Genomic DNA, 14,856 nt, shown 5'->3' on the forward strand with positions numbered 1-14,856 from the left:
ACGTGTAAGTTTGTCGGTATGTGTTTCTTTGAGGTTGATATATGACACAAATAGGTAATTTTTATAGTCACAAACGAGCATGACTAGAGTTCACAATTATTAAAGAAAATGGAGAAAAAACAACATAGCTCTACACCGATCATAATATTAAACGTTTAACATTTTACTTAAAACCAACAAGTTTTTTTTAATGTTGCACCGAAAAAACATGATGCGCACCGCCTTGACCAATAAAAATAGATATTTTCGTCTGATAAGCAAACAAACAGTTTCTCAGACCTTTGTTCCTCAGCTTATTCCGACGTCATTAGCAAAATGTTTAGTCATTATTTTATTATTTTATTAGGATGAAAATCACAGTTTAACATAGAACGACGATTACGAGCATTAAAATGCCAAATCCTATTTACACCGTATACACGTGAACACTAAAATTACATTTTTATTTTCTTGAGTAAGTAAATATATTATATTTAAATTTATAAGCTCGATACTAATTTGCATAGAAATCGGTTATCATTATCTCACATTAATATGTGTAAATTAGGCAAGCAGGTAGATAGGTATACATAATACATAATAGTATAAACCTTCCTAATTTTTAAAACACGTCATGTATTCAGATGGGAGCATACTACTTGCGTCCGAAAATATTATCAGTAGGTTAGTTGCGTCCCGCAAAAAAAGATTCAAAAAGGGTCATAGCCCATTTGCGTCCCATAACACCTTTTTTTATAACCTAATTGCGCCCCTAAAATATCGATATCATGGGTATCAATAAGTTAATAAAAAACGCATTTTTTATTATTATTATTTTTTATTAATTTTAATTTTACAATTCATATTTTTTACATTTTGGCATAATAAAAAAATTATATTATATAATATATATATATATATACACACTTGCCTATAGTTTATGGTGTATTCTGCAATAAGACTTACTAATAAATGTTAAATTTACACGAGAACAATATTTATACATTTATAAGCACCTATTATATGCATATCGAAATTTCGACAAGATATTGTAAGCTATTATTTAAAAAAAATTAAATATTTACCTATTTTTAATGAATTCGTATTTATATGTTTTAGCACAGCAATGGCGATATTCAATAACCAATTATTACCTTACAACCCATAGTTGGTGTTTTCTAAAATTTTTACTGGAAGTCTATTTTTTTGTTTCGTATAACATTAATAGTATTAAATAATTATTACTATAAATATAAATGTAATAAGCTAACTCTATGCCTATACTCATAGGCGAAAGGTTTTAAAAAATTTAATGGGTGCCTTGCCCAGTCTTGGTATCATGTAGGATAAATGTACAATTCGGGGGATGGCCCCTGGTCAATAACAATATCCCCGCAAAATTAAAAAAAAATCATGGAATTGCCTTGGGGACTAGTTACAATTTAACCTTCTAAAATTTTAATTTTGGCTCTCCAAATTGCGCCTATTGGTGTCATGATTTTACTACTTAACTAAAAACGTTTACATTTTCTTGTGGATTTTATCAGTATACATAAATATTAAACAATACAATATAATAATATTAACCACATTGTACACTGAAGAATGCAATTTCGTCATTGATTATAAAATATTATATAAATTAATAATCATAGAACAAAATAAATGTATACCAAAATGATTGCTTCTTTATAAATAATAATAAGTAAAACAATTTCTTTTCGTTTACAACATTTTGAAATTTAAATTTTTATCACATTTAGAATTTTATTGCAATAGTCGTTTTCTAAAACTGTTAAACTTGGATATTTGGATTTAAATACACGTTAAAAATAACCAATATTCTAACGGCCACCTTAGCCGCCGGGAACCCATGTGCATGGCACCTATGCCTATATTTCTACAAAATTTAACACCTTGACCAAATTAAAAATTTTTTTTGTATACAATTTTTGTTTCTATAAATATAATAAACTCACGTTAATTGCCACGAGATTTTCGTAATATTTAAATATTTAATATAATAGTCATAGCCAGTTAGTTATACCAATGCACATAAAATTTTGAAAATTGTATACACTTAAAAAAAATGAAAACAGAAACGTTATAATATTATATGTAATACATCATAATATAATATTCTAATCACCGCTTTATATCATCATATTATTCTGCTTTAGCACGCCTTTCTACTGATTACTATCGACCGTTGTGGTATTTCGAAATTTGCATTTCCAAATGACTCGAGAGGGTTGCGATTCTGTACGCGCTACTGTTTCTGCGATCGTTAATATAGCATGCAGAACAATGCGTGTGGTCGTCGGGGTTCAATTATTGTCACCTCGAAAATACACGGCGTGTATGTGTAGAGTGTTCGCTGATAAAATCGAGGTTTAATAATAAATAAATAAATAGCATAAGAATAAGAGATATTATGTATTAAATAATGACAATTGTAAAAGACAAAGGGAAAGAGCAGCAATATCACGATCCACGCAATGGCGCACAAAAATAAATATCTATCCAAGACTATAGTCGCCAACAACACGGTGGTAATTAATTAATTAACAAATAGTGTCTGAAAACTTTGAATACGTATGCTATACCATAATATTATAGGCATTATGTTAATATTCCTCGTATAGTGGTTTAACGTTTTGTTTTTGTTTTTTTATTAATTATAAATGCCCGAGCGTGTACCTGTGTAATATTGTGTGGAAAAGAATCTAATAGGTATAGGTATAGGTATATACGTACGTGTATCCGGGGACCTACATGGGAGGTTCGTACAACGCGTTTACAATGTTAACAAATGCAGATAGTAATCGATTGGGAATCGTGAGAAAAAAAAAATAGTCAGATCAAGTGCCAGTTGAATGTTATTGATGTCCAGGCGTTTATTATATCGCATAATATATGTACATTTAGGCGATTGACGAATAGAGGATATTATATAAAATGTTTATTGTCATCAACATCTCTCAATACCGAATGAACTCGAGTATTGAACGGGTACAGGTATATCGATGAACACAAAATATTGTAATTATAAAATAATTATTACAATGTATTACCTGAGCAGCGATACTGCATAATACATATAAATTAAAATTATTTATTTAATATTTTCATTTAATTACATTATACGATGTAATGCATGTACAGTATCGATATATTATTGTGTAAGTACCTACATGTATTTTTTTCTATCGATATAAATAAACAAGTGATATTTTATAAAACGTCATAATACTTATAAAACATTTAAAATTAAAATAAATGTTGGGTTTTCATAATTGCCCAATTAGAGTTATTAATTTACTCCACCGATTACTTTTTTAGTTACACATATACACGTATTATAGGTGTCAAGGTATTTAAAATGTTCAGATTTTCAAACGACGATAAAAAATATGGTTTATCCATCGATAATACTTAATGGATAGGACATGCCTATGTTAATCGAGTATGGGGTGCCGTGCCAGAACAGCCCCGGAGGTACTATATTTCTGGTTAAAACCATTATAGTGGTATCAAAATAAAAAATTATGATGAAAAAAATATTTATTTAATTTGACCAATACTACAATAATATTACAATATGAACACCAAAATAATTGATCTGTCGTCACTCGTCAGTGCCTACTAATATCTAACTATTATAACATTTATATTGTTTACAAAAATCAAAATAAAATATACGAAATTAATAATAATAATTGTAATGCGGTTTAATTTGAGTCGACCGCATTATGCATTGCATAATGCATATCACGTTTTTACCATAGACATTATATTATGGTGTTTAATCGTTATAGGTGCTCTAAGATCCCAGTGATGGCCAAGTCTTAAAGGTACATAAACTATATACTATAGTCAGTAATATACGAAAGAAATGGAAAATATGAAAAATATTGAAGGTATGAATAAGAATGATGATAATCTAACCTAACCTAACCTAACCTATTATTGGATAGGTAATACATAAAAATGTATAAATGTATTTATTATTTCACAGTCATTCTCATTATAATTCTCATCGGATTATGTATGCTCGATACAACTAGATCAAAAGTGCTTGAATAGTGACTAACTAATATAATAAACAGTAATTCGAATATAAATATTTTTATTCATACGTGTATTATTGTGTGCATCTAGGTAGTAGCCAGTAGGTATACTCGTATACTCCATAGACTACAATGTTATTTAGCTATGAACATTTGAATTATAACTTATAAATAAATGTTACTTAGACAACAGTTACCACTTACCATCACCAAATCAGTAATCAAATTGTTCCAATTGATTTATATGTTATGTTCATATTATGGATATCTATTGAATTATGATATTATAACGTTTAATGGTTTCTTTGTTCTTGTAACAGCACCTCTCCTTTCCATAAAAATGATTTTAAAACCTAGAATAAACAAATCGTAATATTCTACTTGTTCAGTTCGTTTTGGCCTTTGGTTGACGTCACAGATTACTATATTTAAAAATCAGTTTAGTCACTCACAGGAATATGACATGAAAATAGTCAACTTCATATATTTATCAATGTCCAATAATTAGTAAGTAACAAAATATATCATGATGAAATAACCAATAAATTGAATATTAATTGTTCATGATAAACAGCTTCTATAAGTTTGATATAAAATCAAATACTTTAACATTTAACAAGAGTGTAAAAATGTTTTAAAGTGTTTAAATCATATTTGATATATTAACGTTTAATATTTATGTTGGTATTAGATTGTAATTACGATAATTTTTGGATTTTGTGAGATCGTAACAAAAAAGTTTCAACTCCTGTGGCTATGAAAGTCCGAAAAAGCGAAAGAAAAATTCACTCTGTACCTAAAGTCTAATTTTAATTCTTAAAACATTTTAATTCCTGATTTTCTTCTTTAAGTTTTGAAGGAGTTGGATTTTGGGTTTGTTGTATTGTTGAATTAGTATATCAGATACAAAATAATTGTCTTCTTTTCTTTTTGAACTATTATTGCAATATAACTAATAAAAAAAAATTTCTTACAAAACACAGATAAGATGCATATAAATTTAAATAGTTTTTAAAATTAAAATTTAATTTCTGGAAGTATATTTTTAGAATCTGAACGCCCAGTTGAATGTGTTAATGTAATAATATTACAATGATATTGTGTTTGTTATTTTTTGTGAAGAAAACGCTTATGACCATTTACTAGCTCGATCTAGTGGATATAAGTAAAATAATAAAAAAATCTTGAACACGATTACTGTATATTATAGAAGTCGACACTAGATGTCACTGTCAGTCGCAAACAATATAACGACATCCGATTATTAAATATAGTACCCAGAAGAATATTGTATAACAAAAACCAGTTTTAGACGAAACCGAATTTGTTTGTTTGATTGAATTAAAATAAGAATATCATGTAAGTATTTGAAATTTTCATGTTAACATTTATATAAATTTTGAATAGTTATAAAAATATTATGATTCTTTTACAGATTAAATTCAATATTAACATCAGCAATTGTATGATTCCTACTATTATTTTTCGAAATTAAATAGTAAACATATTTTTTTCAACCTATCAAATTTAAATTATTGACGGTATTATATCAAGAAATAAAATATTGCATACTAATTTATACTCAAATGTTCATAACATGTTTTATCTTTAATATTTAAAAAAAATGAATGTTTCCCTTCTTGGGGACAGATGTCTAAGGGCTAGTAAGGACTAAGTATTAAGGGTTTATTATCACTTCTTTTAATGCTAGTTGATTTTTGAACACGTTGATTTATGATGAATAGCAATAATTTACTATAATTTTAATGTATTTTGTTTATTTCTAATTTTTTAATAATTTGTTGTCTAGAACACTTATGTCATATCTATGGTTATAAAAAACACCTCAAGTGTTAAATTAAAATTGATGTTTATATCGATAAATAACAAAAAAAAAAAGCGGTTAAGTGGGTATCGCTCTGCTGTACATTGGTGGTAGGGTGGACCTTTGACTAGGGTAGGTTAAATTTGAATGCAATGATAGGTATCATTATTGTATACGAAAAACGATTCTGAACGGAGACGGTTTATCTGTCTAGACTCTAGGATATATTATAGATAATTAAAAATTTTCAAATCTTAGATTTAAAAAGAAAATTTTTCATAAATTTCTAGCTTAAAATAATTTGCGAATTTTTGTGATTTTTACGTATGTTGTCAAAATTAAAATTTAAATGCTTGTAAAAAAAAAATGTGACTATGCATTTCTTTTATTTTTCAACTGCTATTGTAAAAATATTTTAGGAACCTTGTATCAAATTTACAAATCTTAGATATAAAAGGAAAATTTTTTATGAATTTTTAGGATAAAATAATTTACGAATTTTCGTGATTTTTAAGTATGCTGTCAAAATTAAAATTTGAATGCTTGTAAAAAAAATGTTGGCTATATATTTTTTTTTTTAATTTTCAACTTCTATTGTAAAAATATATTATAAGCCTTGTATTAAATTCTCAAATCTTAGAATAAAAAAAAAAACTTTTATGAATTTCTATCTAAGATAATTTGAACATTGCCGTATTTTTTATGTATTTAGTCAAAATTCAAACTTTGAATGCTTTTTAAAAAAAATTGTGCCTATGTATTATTAATATTTTTCAACTGCTATTGATACAATGTGTTAGGAGCCTTGTATTTAATTTTCAAATCTTAGATCTAAAAAGAAAAACATTATGAATTTCTATCTAAGATAATTTGAAAATTGCCGTAATTTTTACGTATTAAGTTAATATTTAAACTTCAAATGCTAATAAAAAAAAATCGTGCATATAATTATTCTTCTAGTATTCTTATAATATTTTAATCACTATAAAAACAACTAATGACAAATTTTGTATTAAATTTTCAAGTATTTTTATAGGGCCAAAAAAATTTTTTCGACACTTAAAAAAAAATTTTCAGAAAAATTGAAAATTTCAGTTGTCTATAAATATCTCAAAAAAAGTCAAATTATTTTGAAAATTAAATCATATAAAGGAAATGCCAATCTTAATAACTGGTAAAATTTTCAAGTATCTACGACTTATACTTTTTGAAAAATAACAAATATTTAAAATCGTTTCAGGATAAATCGTTATCGTTACACTATTTCGTAAAAATTTAAAATTCGAACGCACATAAAATTTTTCCTATAATGATGCTTCGAGTTTTCTCTATAGATAATTGAAGGAAAACTTACGAAAAACTTAGTGTTGTATTTTTAGTCCTAAGTTATAGACACAAAAGATTTTATGAATTTTCAACTTCAAAATTACTTGCAAATTTTCGCGTTTTCGACAGATTTCGTAAAAATTTGAACTATAAACGCTTATTGTGACTAACAATTTTTAATTTTTTTTAGCTACAATAAGAACAACTCATAAAGAATCTTGCATTAAATTTTCAAGTTTTTGAAGTCTAACCCAACATTTTATACCAGCACTTTTGCAAAAATTGAAAATTTCAGTGGTTTATAAATAACTCAAAAAAAGTAAAAAATTAAACTGTATATAGATAACACTAACATAAATATTTGGTGAAAATTTCAAGTATTTACAGTGATTAGTTTTTGAATTACAACCATATAAAAAAATTATTGGTTAGGTTCTTTGGTTTGGTTTTGGTAAAAACTCCCGTTTTTCTGTCATTTTTTTTTTGTTTTTCTCGATTTTTTGAAAACAGTTGGAAAATGTTTACTTTTGACTTCTATAATGCACCAAGGATATTCACTTTTACATCGGAAACCACCCCCAAAGTTTGAAATTGAAGCATTATTTCGACTAGTTATGCTGTACACAGACACACAAAAAAAAAAAACACTCACATTGTATAATCAATACATTCATCACTTCGATCAGAATCTAAAAACAGTGTAGATTTAGATGTTTTTCTTTGCTACCTATGAATTATGAATATTGACAATTTAATACAATATTCTGCAATAGTTTTTCTTAATGATTTAAAAACACACAGAAAATATGGAGTTATCGAAATTTTTCCTACATAAGTTTGAATTCCGCAATTATAATTATAATTTCGAAATATATACACCTCCTCAAAGTAATAATACTTAATATTTTAGAATCTGTCATGTGTTGTACAACGACTAACATAATATTGTATTTTATTTTATATTTTAAGGTAAATCATGAAAATAATTTTTTAGGATTTTGGTATCTTATTAGAATCTCTTTAATATTATTATTATCCAGTTAAATGTTTATCCTTAATTTTGTTTTAGTTTCCTGACGCTTTTGAGAACTGCTAGAAACTTGACCCCCTTATGTATAAGAAATAGATAACCGAAGCTTCAAAAGGTGATGACATAAAAAAAAAAACACGTCATATCAATATCATATTTAATATTCCACTTAGAATTTAATAGTAATAATGATACAATTTAAAGGGAAAGAAAAAAGTTGAGAGACAATATAGCAGTGAAATAAAAATAAAATCAAGATTGAATTGTGATGTGATGTACGGGATAAGTATAACAAGTTTGTAATAACGCAAAAATATAATAAAATAAAAATATATATTATATAACTAAAATAGTTAATACAACTATTAAATATAACTAAGGCTCCTGCCAATAGTTATATTAAAATAGTAGAAGATAAGTGGATATTAGAAATAAAAAAATAAAATGGTGTTTGGTTGATTTATTGAGTTACACTAAAGGATCTGTATTGTTCTCTACTCTTATAAGAGCTGGAGAATAAGCTACCAGATATAAATATTAAAATTGCGCTATTACCTTCCTCCTGACCGTCGGAGGTTAGGTTAGGTCGTGATTCGAGAACGATCAAGTACACCGCAATAATAAAATGTTAATTATTAAATTATAAAAAATTTAATAAATACAATATTTTAATATATACAATTATATAAGTATATGAGTATTGATGCACATGCACCTTACCTTATTCGCAGCTGTGTTTGATATGCAGTTGACGCAATAAGATAAATAAAGGTTTTTTATTAAACACTCAGATTAAAGAAAAACAACACTGTTAAATTTCGATTTTAAAAAAGAAACGGTCCAGCTGTCGCTCGCAATGTCTGGTGTTGAAAAGTTTTTAGGTGCTCCTGCACTCTTGATGTTGTTTTAGTTTTGGATGGTGCTCATGCACTTATGACTGGTGCTCATGCATTTAAGAGTGGTGCACTGGTGCTCATGCACTTGAGAGTGGTGCTCATGCACTGATGAGAGGAGCCGACTTGGTCAAGCCAAGGTCTGCCAATGCAGATCGTTCCTTCCATCAGTGATTAAATAAATTTATTGGGGTTTAATAGTTATTTGCGGGTGACATCTTGACCGTTATTTATTTTATTGGATAACTAAGCAATATACAATTATGATATGTGAGCATATCATTACAAGTTACATAACATAAGACTTGAACATTAATGATAAACATTACAATAGGTTAACAAATGGAGAAAATTAAAATAGTTTTTCCTACCTTATCATAAGTGCATTTTTTTATCATTATTCATTGTGTAAAAAAAATCGTTAAAATTAAAAATAAAACTTGACATGAAAAATAGTGAATTCTTGTTTGCTGAAACGTTCCAATTACACCTATATAGGGGAAGTTAACAAGAACCTGAATAATAATATTATTAAAATCAAATTAATGTACTCAGTGGCGTAGTTACGGGGTTTCCACCCCCCCCCCCCCATCATCAAAACAAAATGTTTTTTTATATTGGTTATAATTTTAAATAATAGTTATACTAAATAATTCTAGTACAAATTAACATGTATATTATTATTACTATTTATAATAATATAGTTGTAGAAATTATCCGAGTGTTTACACTTCTATTTAAGAAAACCAATTGTAAAATCGACGAAAACAGCGATAACGGCCTCCGACGTTCAGAACGCCGCGCCGACGCCGGTCCATAATATATATGTTACGGTAAAAGTACGAATACCGGTTAAACCTAGGATTTACCGGTAAATCCTAGGTTTCGCCGACTACTGTTGGTAAAACCTAGGATACACAACATCGTTTGGTCAAACTCCGAATGATTTTTATAGTTCGGACTTTTATTAACGAGATTTGGTAAATCTTAGGATAAACAATCAGTGTTAGTAAAAGTCCTAAAATTTTTACCAAATTTATTAATCATTATTATTATTTAAGTTTATTAGGTACTACATCAATGCCTATAATATATTAAATACACACATTTATATTATGGTTATATATTATGACAACAAATTTATATAATTATTACACAATATTATTGCTGTAATGCTGTTTATTATTATTGTTATTATAATTATTATTAAATACTAATGCAAAACTTGACATATTAAATGCACTAGGAAAATTTCTACTTTAACATTTCCCAAAGTCAATACTTAAATAATAATAATTATGATAATCAAGAAAAAAGCCGATCGCAGTTTAGTTGTCATAATATATAACAATAATATAAATGTGTGTATTTAATATATTATAGGCATTGATGTAGTACCTACCTAATAAACTTAAATAATAATAATAATTAATAAATTTGCTAAACATTTTTGGACTTTAACTAACACTGATTGTTTATCCTAAGATTTACCAAATCTCGTTTGTAATCAATTGGTACCTATAATATAATATCGAAGAGTCTCGCTAGAGACTCCTTTCTGTGCATAAGTAACACCGACCGATAAGAAACAGCACACCGACCGATAGCGTGACTATTATACATTAAGTTTCGTCTCGGCGCTCGGCGCTCGGACCTCTCACTCGTATTATATATTATAAATTGTCCCGAGATATCAAAGTAAAACGACTTCGAAAAAATAATTGAAATCCTCAAAAAATCTACTTCGGAGAAGTAAAAAAGGCTTTCTGTGCGTAAGTTGAAGAGATTGGGAGAAAAGATAGAACTTTGGTGTTAATAAAGATGTGAAATCAATCTCATAGTTCTGTGCCAAAAAGGGCCACGGTTGAAAAAATAGAATTTGGAGCTTATTAAAGAAGTGAAATCAATACCCAAATTATGTGCCTCAACTTGAAAAAATATCTTATTCAAAAAAATGTCAAAATGTTCAACTGTACAAACATTGAAAAAAAATATTAGCACAGAACGGCTTACAATAATAATGAATTACCCATAAATCGGAGTTGTTGACTTGTTTAGTTGTTTACGAGTTTAACTGTCTGACTAGAACTTTTGTTGATTATCTGTAATTCACGCCGTTCTGTGCTAATATTTTTTTTCAATGTTTGTACAGTTGAACATCTTGCCATTTTTTTGAATAAGATATTTTTTCAAGTTGAGGCACATAATTTGGGTATTGATTTCACTTCTTTAATAAGCTCCAAATTCTATTTTTTCAACCGTGGCCCTTTTTGGCACAGAACTTTGAGATTGATTTCACATCTTTATTAACACCAAAGTTCTATCTTTTCTCCCAATCTCTTCAACTTACGCACAGAAAGCCTTTTTTACTTCTCCGAAGTAGATTTTTTGAGGATAATATATACGATATTATTTATAGTATATTACGATATGTCAACCGACATAATATTTCATTTGAGATTGAAACATAAGTAAAATTACATTAAATTTGATAATAATATATATATTATATATATAATATATTTTAACCGCCCCCCCCCCCCCCCCCCCAGAAAAAAATCGTATCTACGCCGCTGAATGTACTAGACAATTGAATTTATATTTATCATAAAATAATTATACAAAACATTACCTTTTGTATTTATTTCTGAGATTTAAGTTTATTCCAAATGACATTGCTTTGTAGATCATCAGAACTACAAAAGGAAGATAACGGATTTGTGTGTTTTTTAACTGCATAATAAATTGGAAAAAGTCATTAGATTTGTTGATTGTGTGCATTAGTAATTAGATTGACCTAATAACGCAGTGATGTAGTCGTACATTAATTTTTAGTGAATATACGCTTAAATGCGCTTGATATGTTAACATTGGGGGGCTTCCCTCCACCAACCTATGTCCCAATAAACTAAGTTATTATATGTTGCTATATTACTACTCTACCGCAATTAAGCATTTACAGAGAGCAAAGTCCCCCAAAAGTTACTTTGGGGGAAAAGATTTTAGTACTGTCATGTTTAAGACTGAATGTGCGCCTATGCTGCCAATTAATTAAGGTAAGTGTCTTGGTATTATCCGGTTTTGTTTCGTCATTTAATCGAGCTGGATAAACTAGAGGTTTTTTTCAAACAATGATTTGATTTTTTTACGTACAAATTATGTATTGTAATTAGAGATGGGAGCTTGGTAAATTTACCCGGTAAATTTTACCGGTAAGGTAAATTTACGTAAATTTTACCGATATTTTTTTTACCCAGTAAATATTTTTTACCGTTCTAAAAATCGAGTGACCACTTATTTCAAATGTTTTCATGTGAACATTAACACTAGTAACATTTCTACAATTATAACATTTCACTTTAAATAGGTTAATAAATCTAACTTTTATTTTATTTAGGTATCTCAGTATCTGTTAAAAAATAAAGCAAAGTATGAATAAATTTATAATAAGTTTATTTTTTGTTATTTTTCCTTTGTTCAAATTATTTCACATTTGCATAATTTATTCATCATACATTCATAGGTACAATTCATATATTTTATATTTTTATACAGTTGTATATATTTAAATATAATATTTAATATTTACGTAAAATTTACCGAAAAAAATTTTACGGTAAAATTCCCATCTCTAATTGTAATCAACTGATGTTCAAATATGAAATATTACGGCCGATCCGGATTAAGCATTTATTAGAGGATCGGTGCCTTGTTAAATCGTTAACTTGTTCCGGTGACAACACAATACTTACCCACCCAAATTATTTTTGTATTGATTAATATGTATTCTATATAAATATTAATTGTAACAGCATTAAACCACCATATTCTTGTTTACAACTAACCATGCTCTGTTTTACATTGATTATGAAGATATTACACAATACACAGTTACTATTAAATAAAGTAGTTGTATAATCAATTTTAATTTTTAATACATATGGATTATACATACTGTGACGCGTATCATCCAAAAATTTTGAAAATAATTTTATTAATCCTGTAAGAATAAACTATATTATGGCAGTTTCCATTTTTTTTTTTTGTATATCTATTATTTATATTATACATCATATATGATATAAGTCCAGCAACGCTTCAGGTTAAAATGGTTAAATAAAATATATTGAATGGTTTCAATAAATTATTTTTGTTATTCAATTATAAAATTATATTCAGATGAACATTTAAAATTGAAATTTGAGTTCCAAGTGAACATTTTTTTAACAAAGAGCTTTGGGAGGCTTTTCCGCACACATCCCCTTCCGTTCCTAAATATTTTGATCATTAAATTTTAGCTTAATTATAGTATTATATGTTTTTTATATTCTTGTTACAATATATTTAACTTGTATAATATTTAATTGAATATGAAATTATGTTTTATATTCAGTTTATTTTTTTTAAATATTTCCTAGTTACATTTCATACATTCAGTTAATTATAAAAGGTCATTTTAAATATAATAATATTTATTTATTTGTTATTTATATTTGAAAATACGAATCTGAGCTTGATATGAATGCATATGATGTTGAATCACGTGTTGATAAATAAATAAACTGATGAAGAAAATTTTAATTTTTGTAAAAATACACGGATTCCTGTGTAAGTTATAATTTTTCAATAATAAAACAACTAACTATAGGAAATCAAAATCAAAGGTTCTAATTAGACTGGTTTAGAAGGTATCAATGGTTGGTATAGGTAGCTTTTGCAAATTTTGCCCCAACGAGTGATGGTCGATGGTAAGGGATGCCAGGTTATTAGATAGCTATAAGAAATCAACACAGTCCATAGATTATATGTTTAGTATTTATTCCTGTTGGAGAGGGGAAAATTAAATTATTATTATCACTGCTGCAGGTAGACCGGTGCAACTATAAGCGAGCGATAAGACGTCACTCGGACGACTTAATCGCATTTTATTTTATATATAATTTTAGTAGTGTCATGTAGCTAACCAAAACAACTCCAGTTTCGACGCGTTAAATTGCAACTATTTATGATATTCAATAAAATATTAAAATCAACAATAATTTATACCGAAGTACGGATTTATTACATTAGGTAAACGCTTCGGCCCTATCAATTTCTATAACAATGATTATAATTTATAAATATTGTGTTCGATAAATTTAATAAGTTTAATTAATTAACCATAGGTTTGGTCAACCATTTAAAAAAGCATTTTAAACAATTTTTATGATGGGAAATTCCATTCAATGATTATGAATATACTTTAAATACAATTAAATTAATTAAAGTTAAATTATTTATTACCAAGAAGTTCTTCATCTAAAATAGAAAAAAAAAAAATAATTAATTGGTATCGATTTTGTTATTGATGATCTGATATTATTTTAAACGAAACTATCTATATGGTTGATGTAAGATTATATATCTTAAATAGAGAATAATCACAATTAGTAATTCAATAGAGAAAGAGCAAAACATTTTGAAAATGTTACCATATACATATAGAAAATGCTAATATAAATATTAGGTGAAAATGTGTGAGATTATGAGTTTTTGACAGCGGAAAGATATAATCAATTTTTTCAACATTTCCATTTTTCCTTCAATTTTTCTTTTGCTTTTCCTTTTAATATGTTAGTTGCCACCTTGCCGGTGTTGTCGATGAAATAGAAGACAGGGTTACATCCGGTGTTTCTGGCTGTACACGCGGCTGTTTGAGAATTCTCAATGCCTATCCACGCACTCTATGGCAGT

General features: G+C 27.3%; 1 protein-coding gene across 5 annotated transcripts in view; it reads right to left on the bottom strand.

Annotated features, from left to right (window-relative positions):
- Window positions 1-9,046: 9,046 nt before the first annotated feature.
- Window positions 9,047-14,856, bottom strand: part of LOC149054793 (uncharacterized) — a 33,297-nt gene continuing 27,487 nt past the window's right edge. For 2 of the 5 annotated variants that reach the window (XM_089229639.1, XM_089229643.1), the window contains 4 exons: window positions 14,407-14,421; window positions 13,079-13,123; window positions 11,756-11,819; window positions 9,047-9,613 (listed from right to left, as the gene is read on the bottom strand). In XM_089229639.1, the coding sequence (XP_089085765.1) occupies window positions 9,499-9,613; window positions 11,756-11,819; window positions 13,079-13,123; window positions 14,407-14,421 (239 nt within the window). In that variant the 3' untranslated portion in view covers window positions 9,047-9,498. Of the gene's footprint in view, window positions 9,639-11,755; window positions 11,857-13,078; window positions 13,124-14,406; window positions 14,422-14,856 lie in introns of all 5 variants that reach the window. The other 3 variants (XM_089229640.1, XM_089229642.1, XM_089229641.1) reach the window with 3 other exon arrangements.

Source organism: Diuraphis noxia, unplaced genomic scaffold (assembly GCF_037042655.1).
Source record: "Diuraphis noxia isolate RWA-SAM2 unplaced genomic scaffold, SU_Dnox_SAM2 contig0005, whole genome shotgun sequence".
NCBI classification, from domain to species: domain Eukaryota; kingdom Metazoa; phylum Arthropoda; class Insecta; order Hemiptera; family Aphididae; genus Diuraphis; species Diuraphis noxia.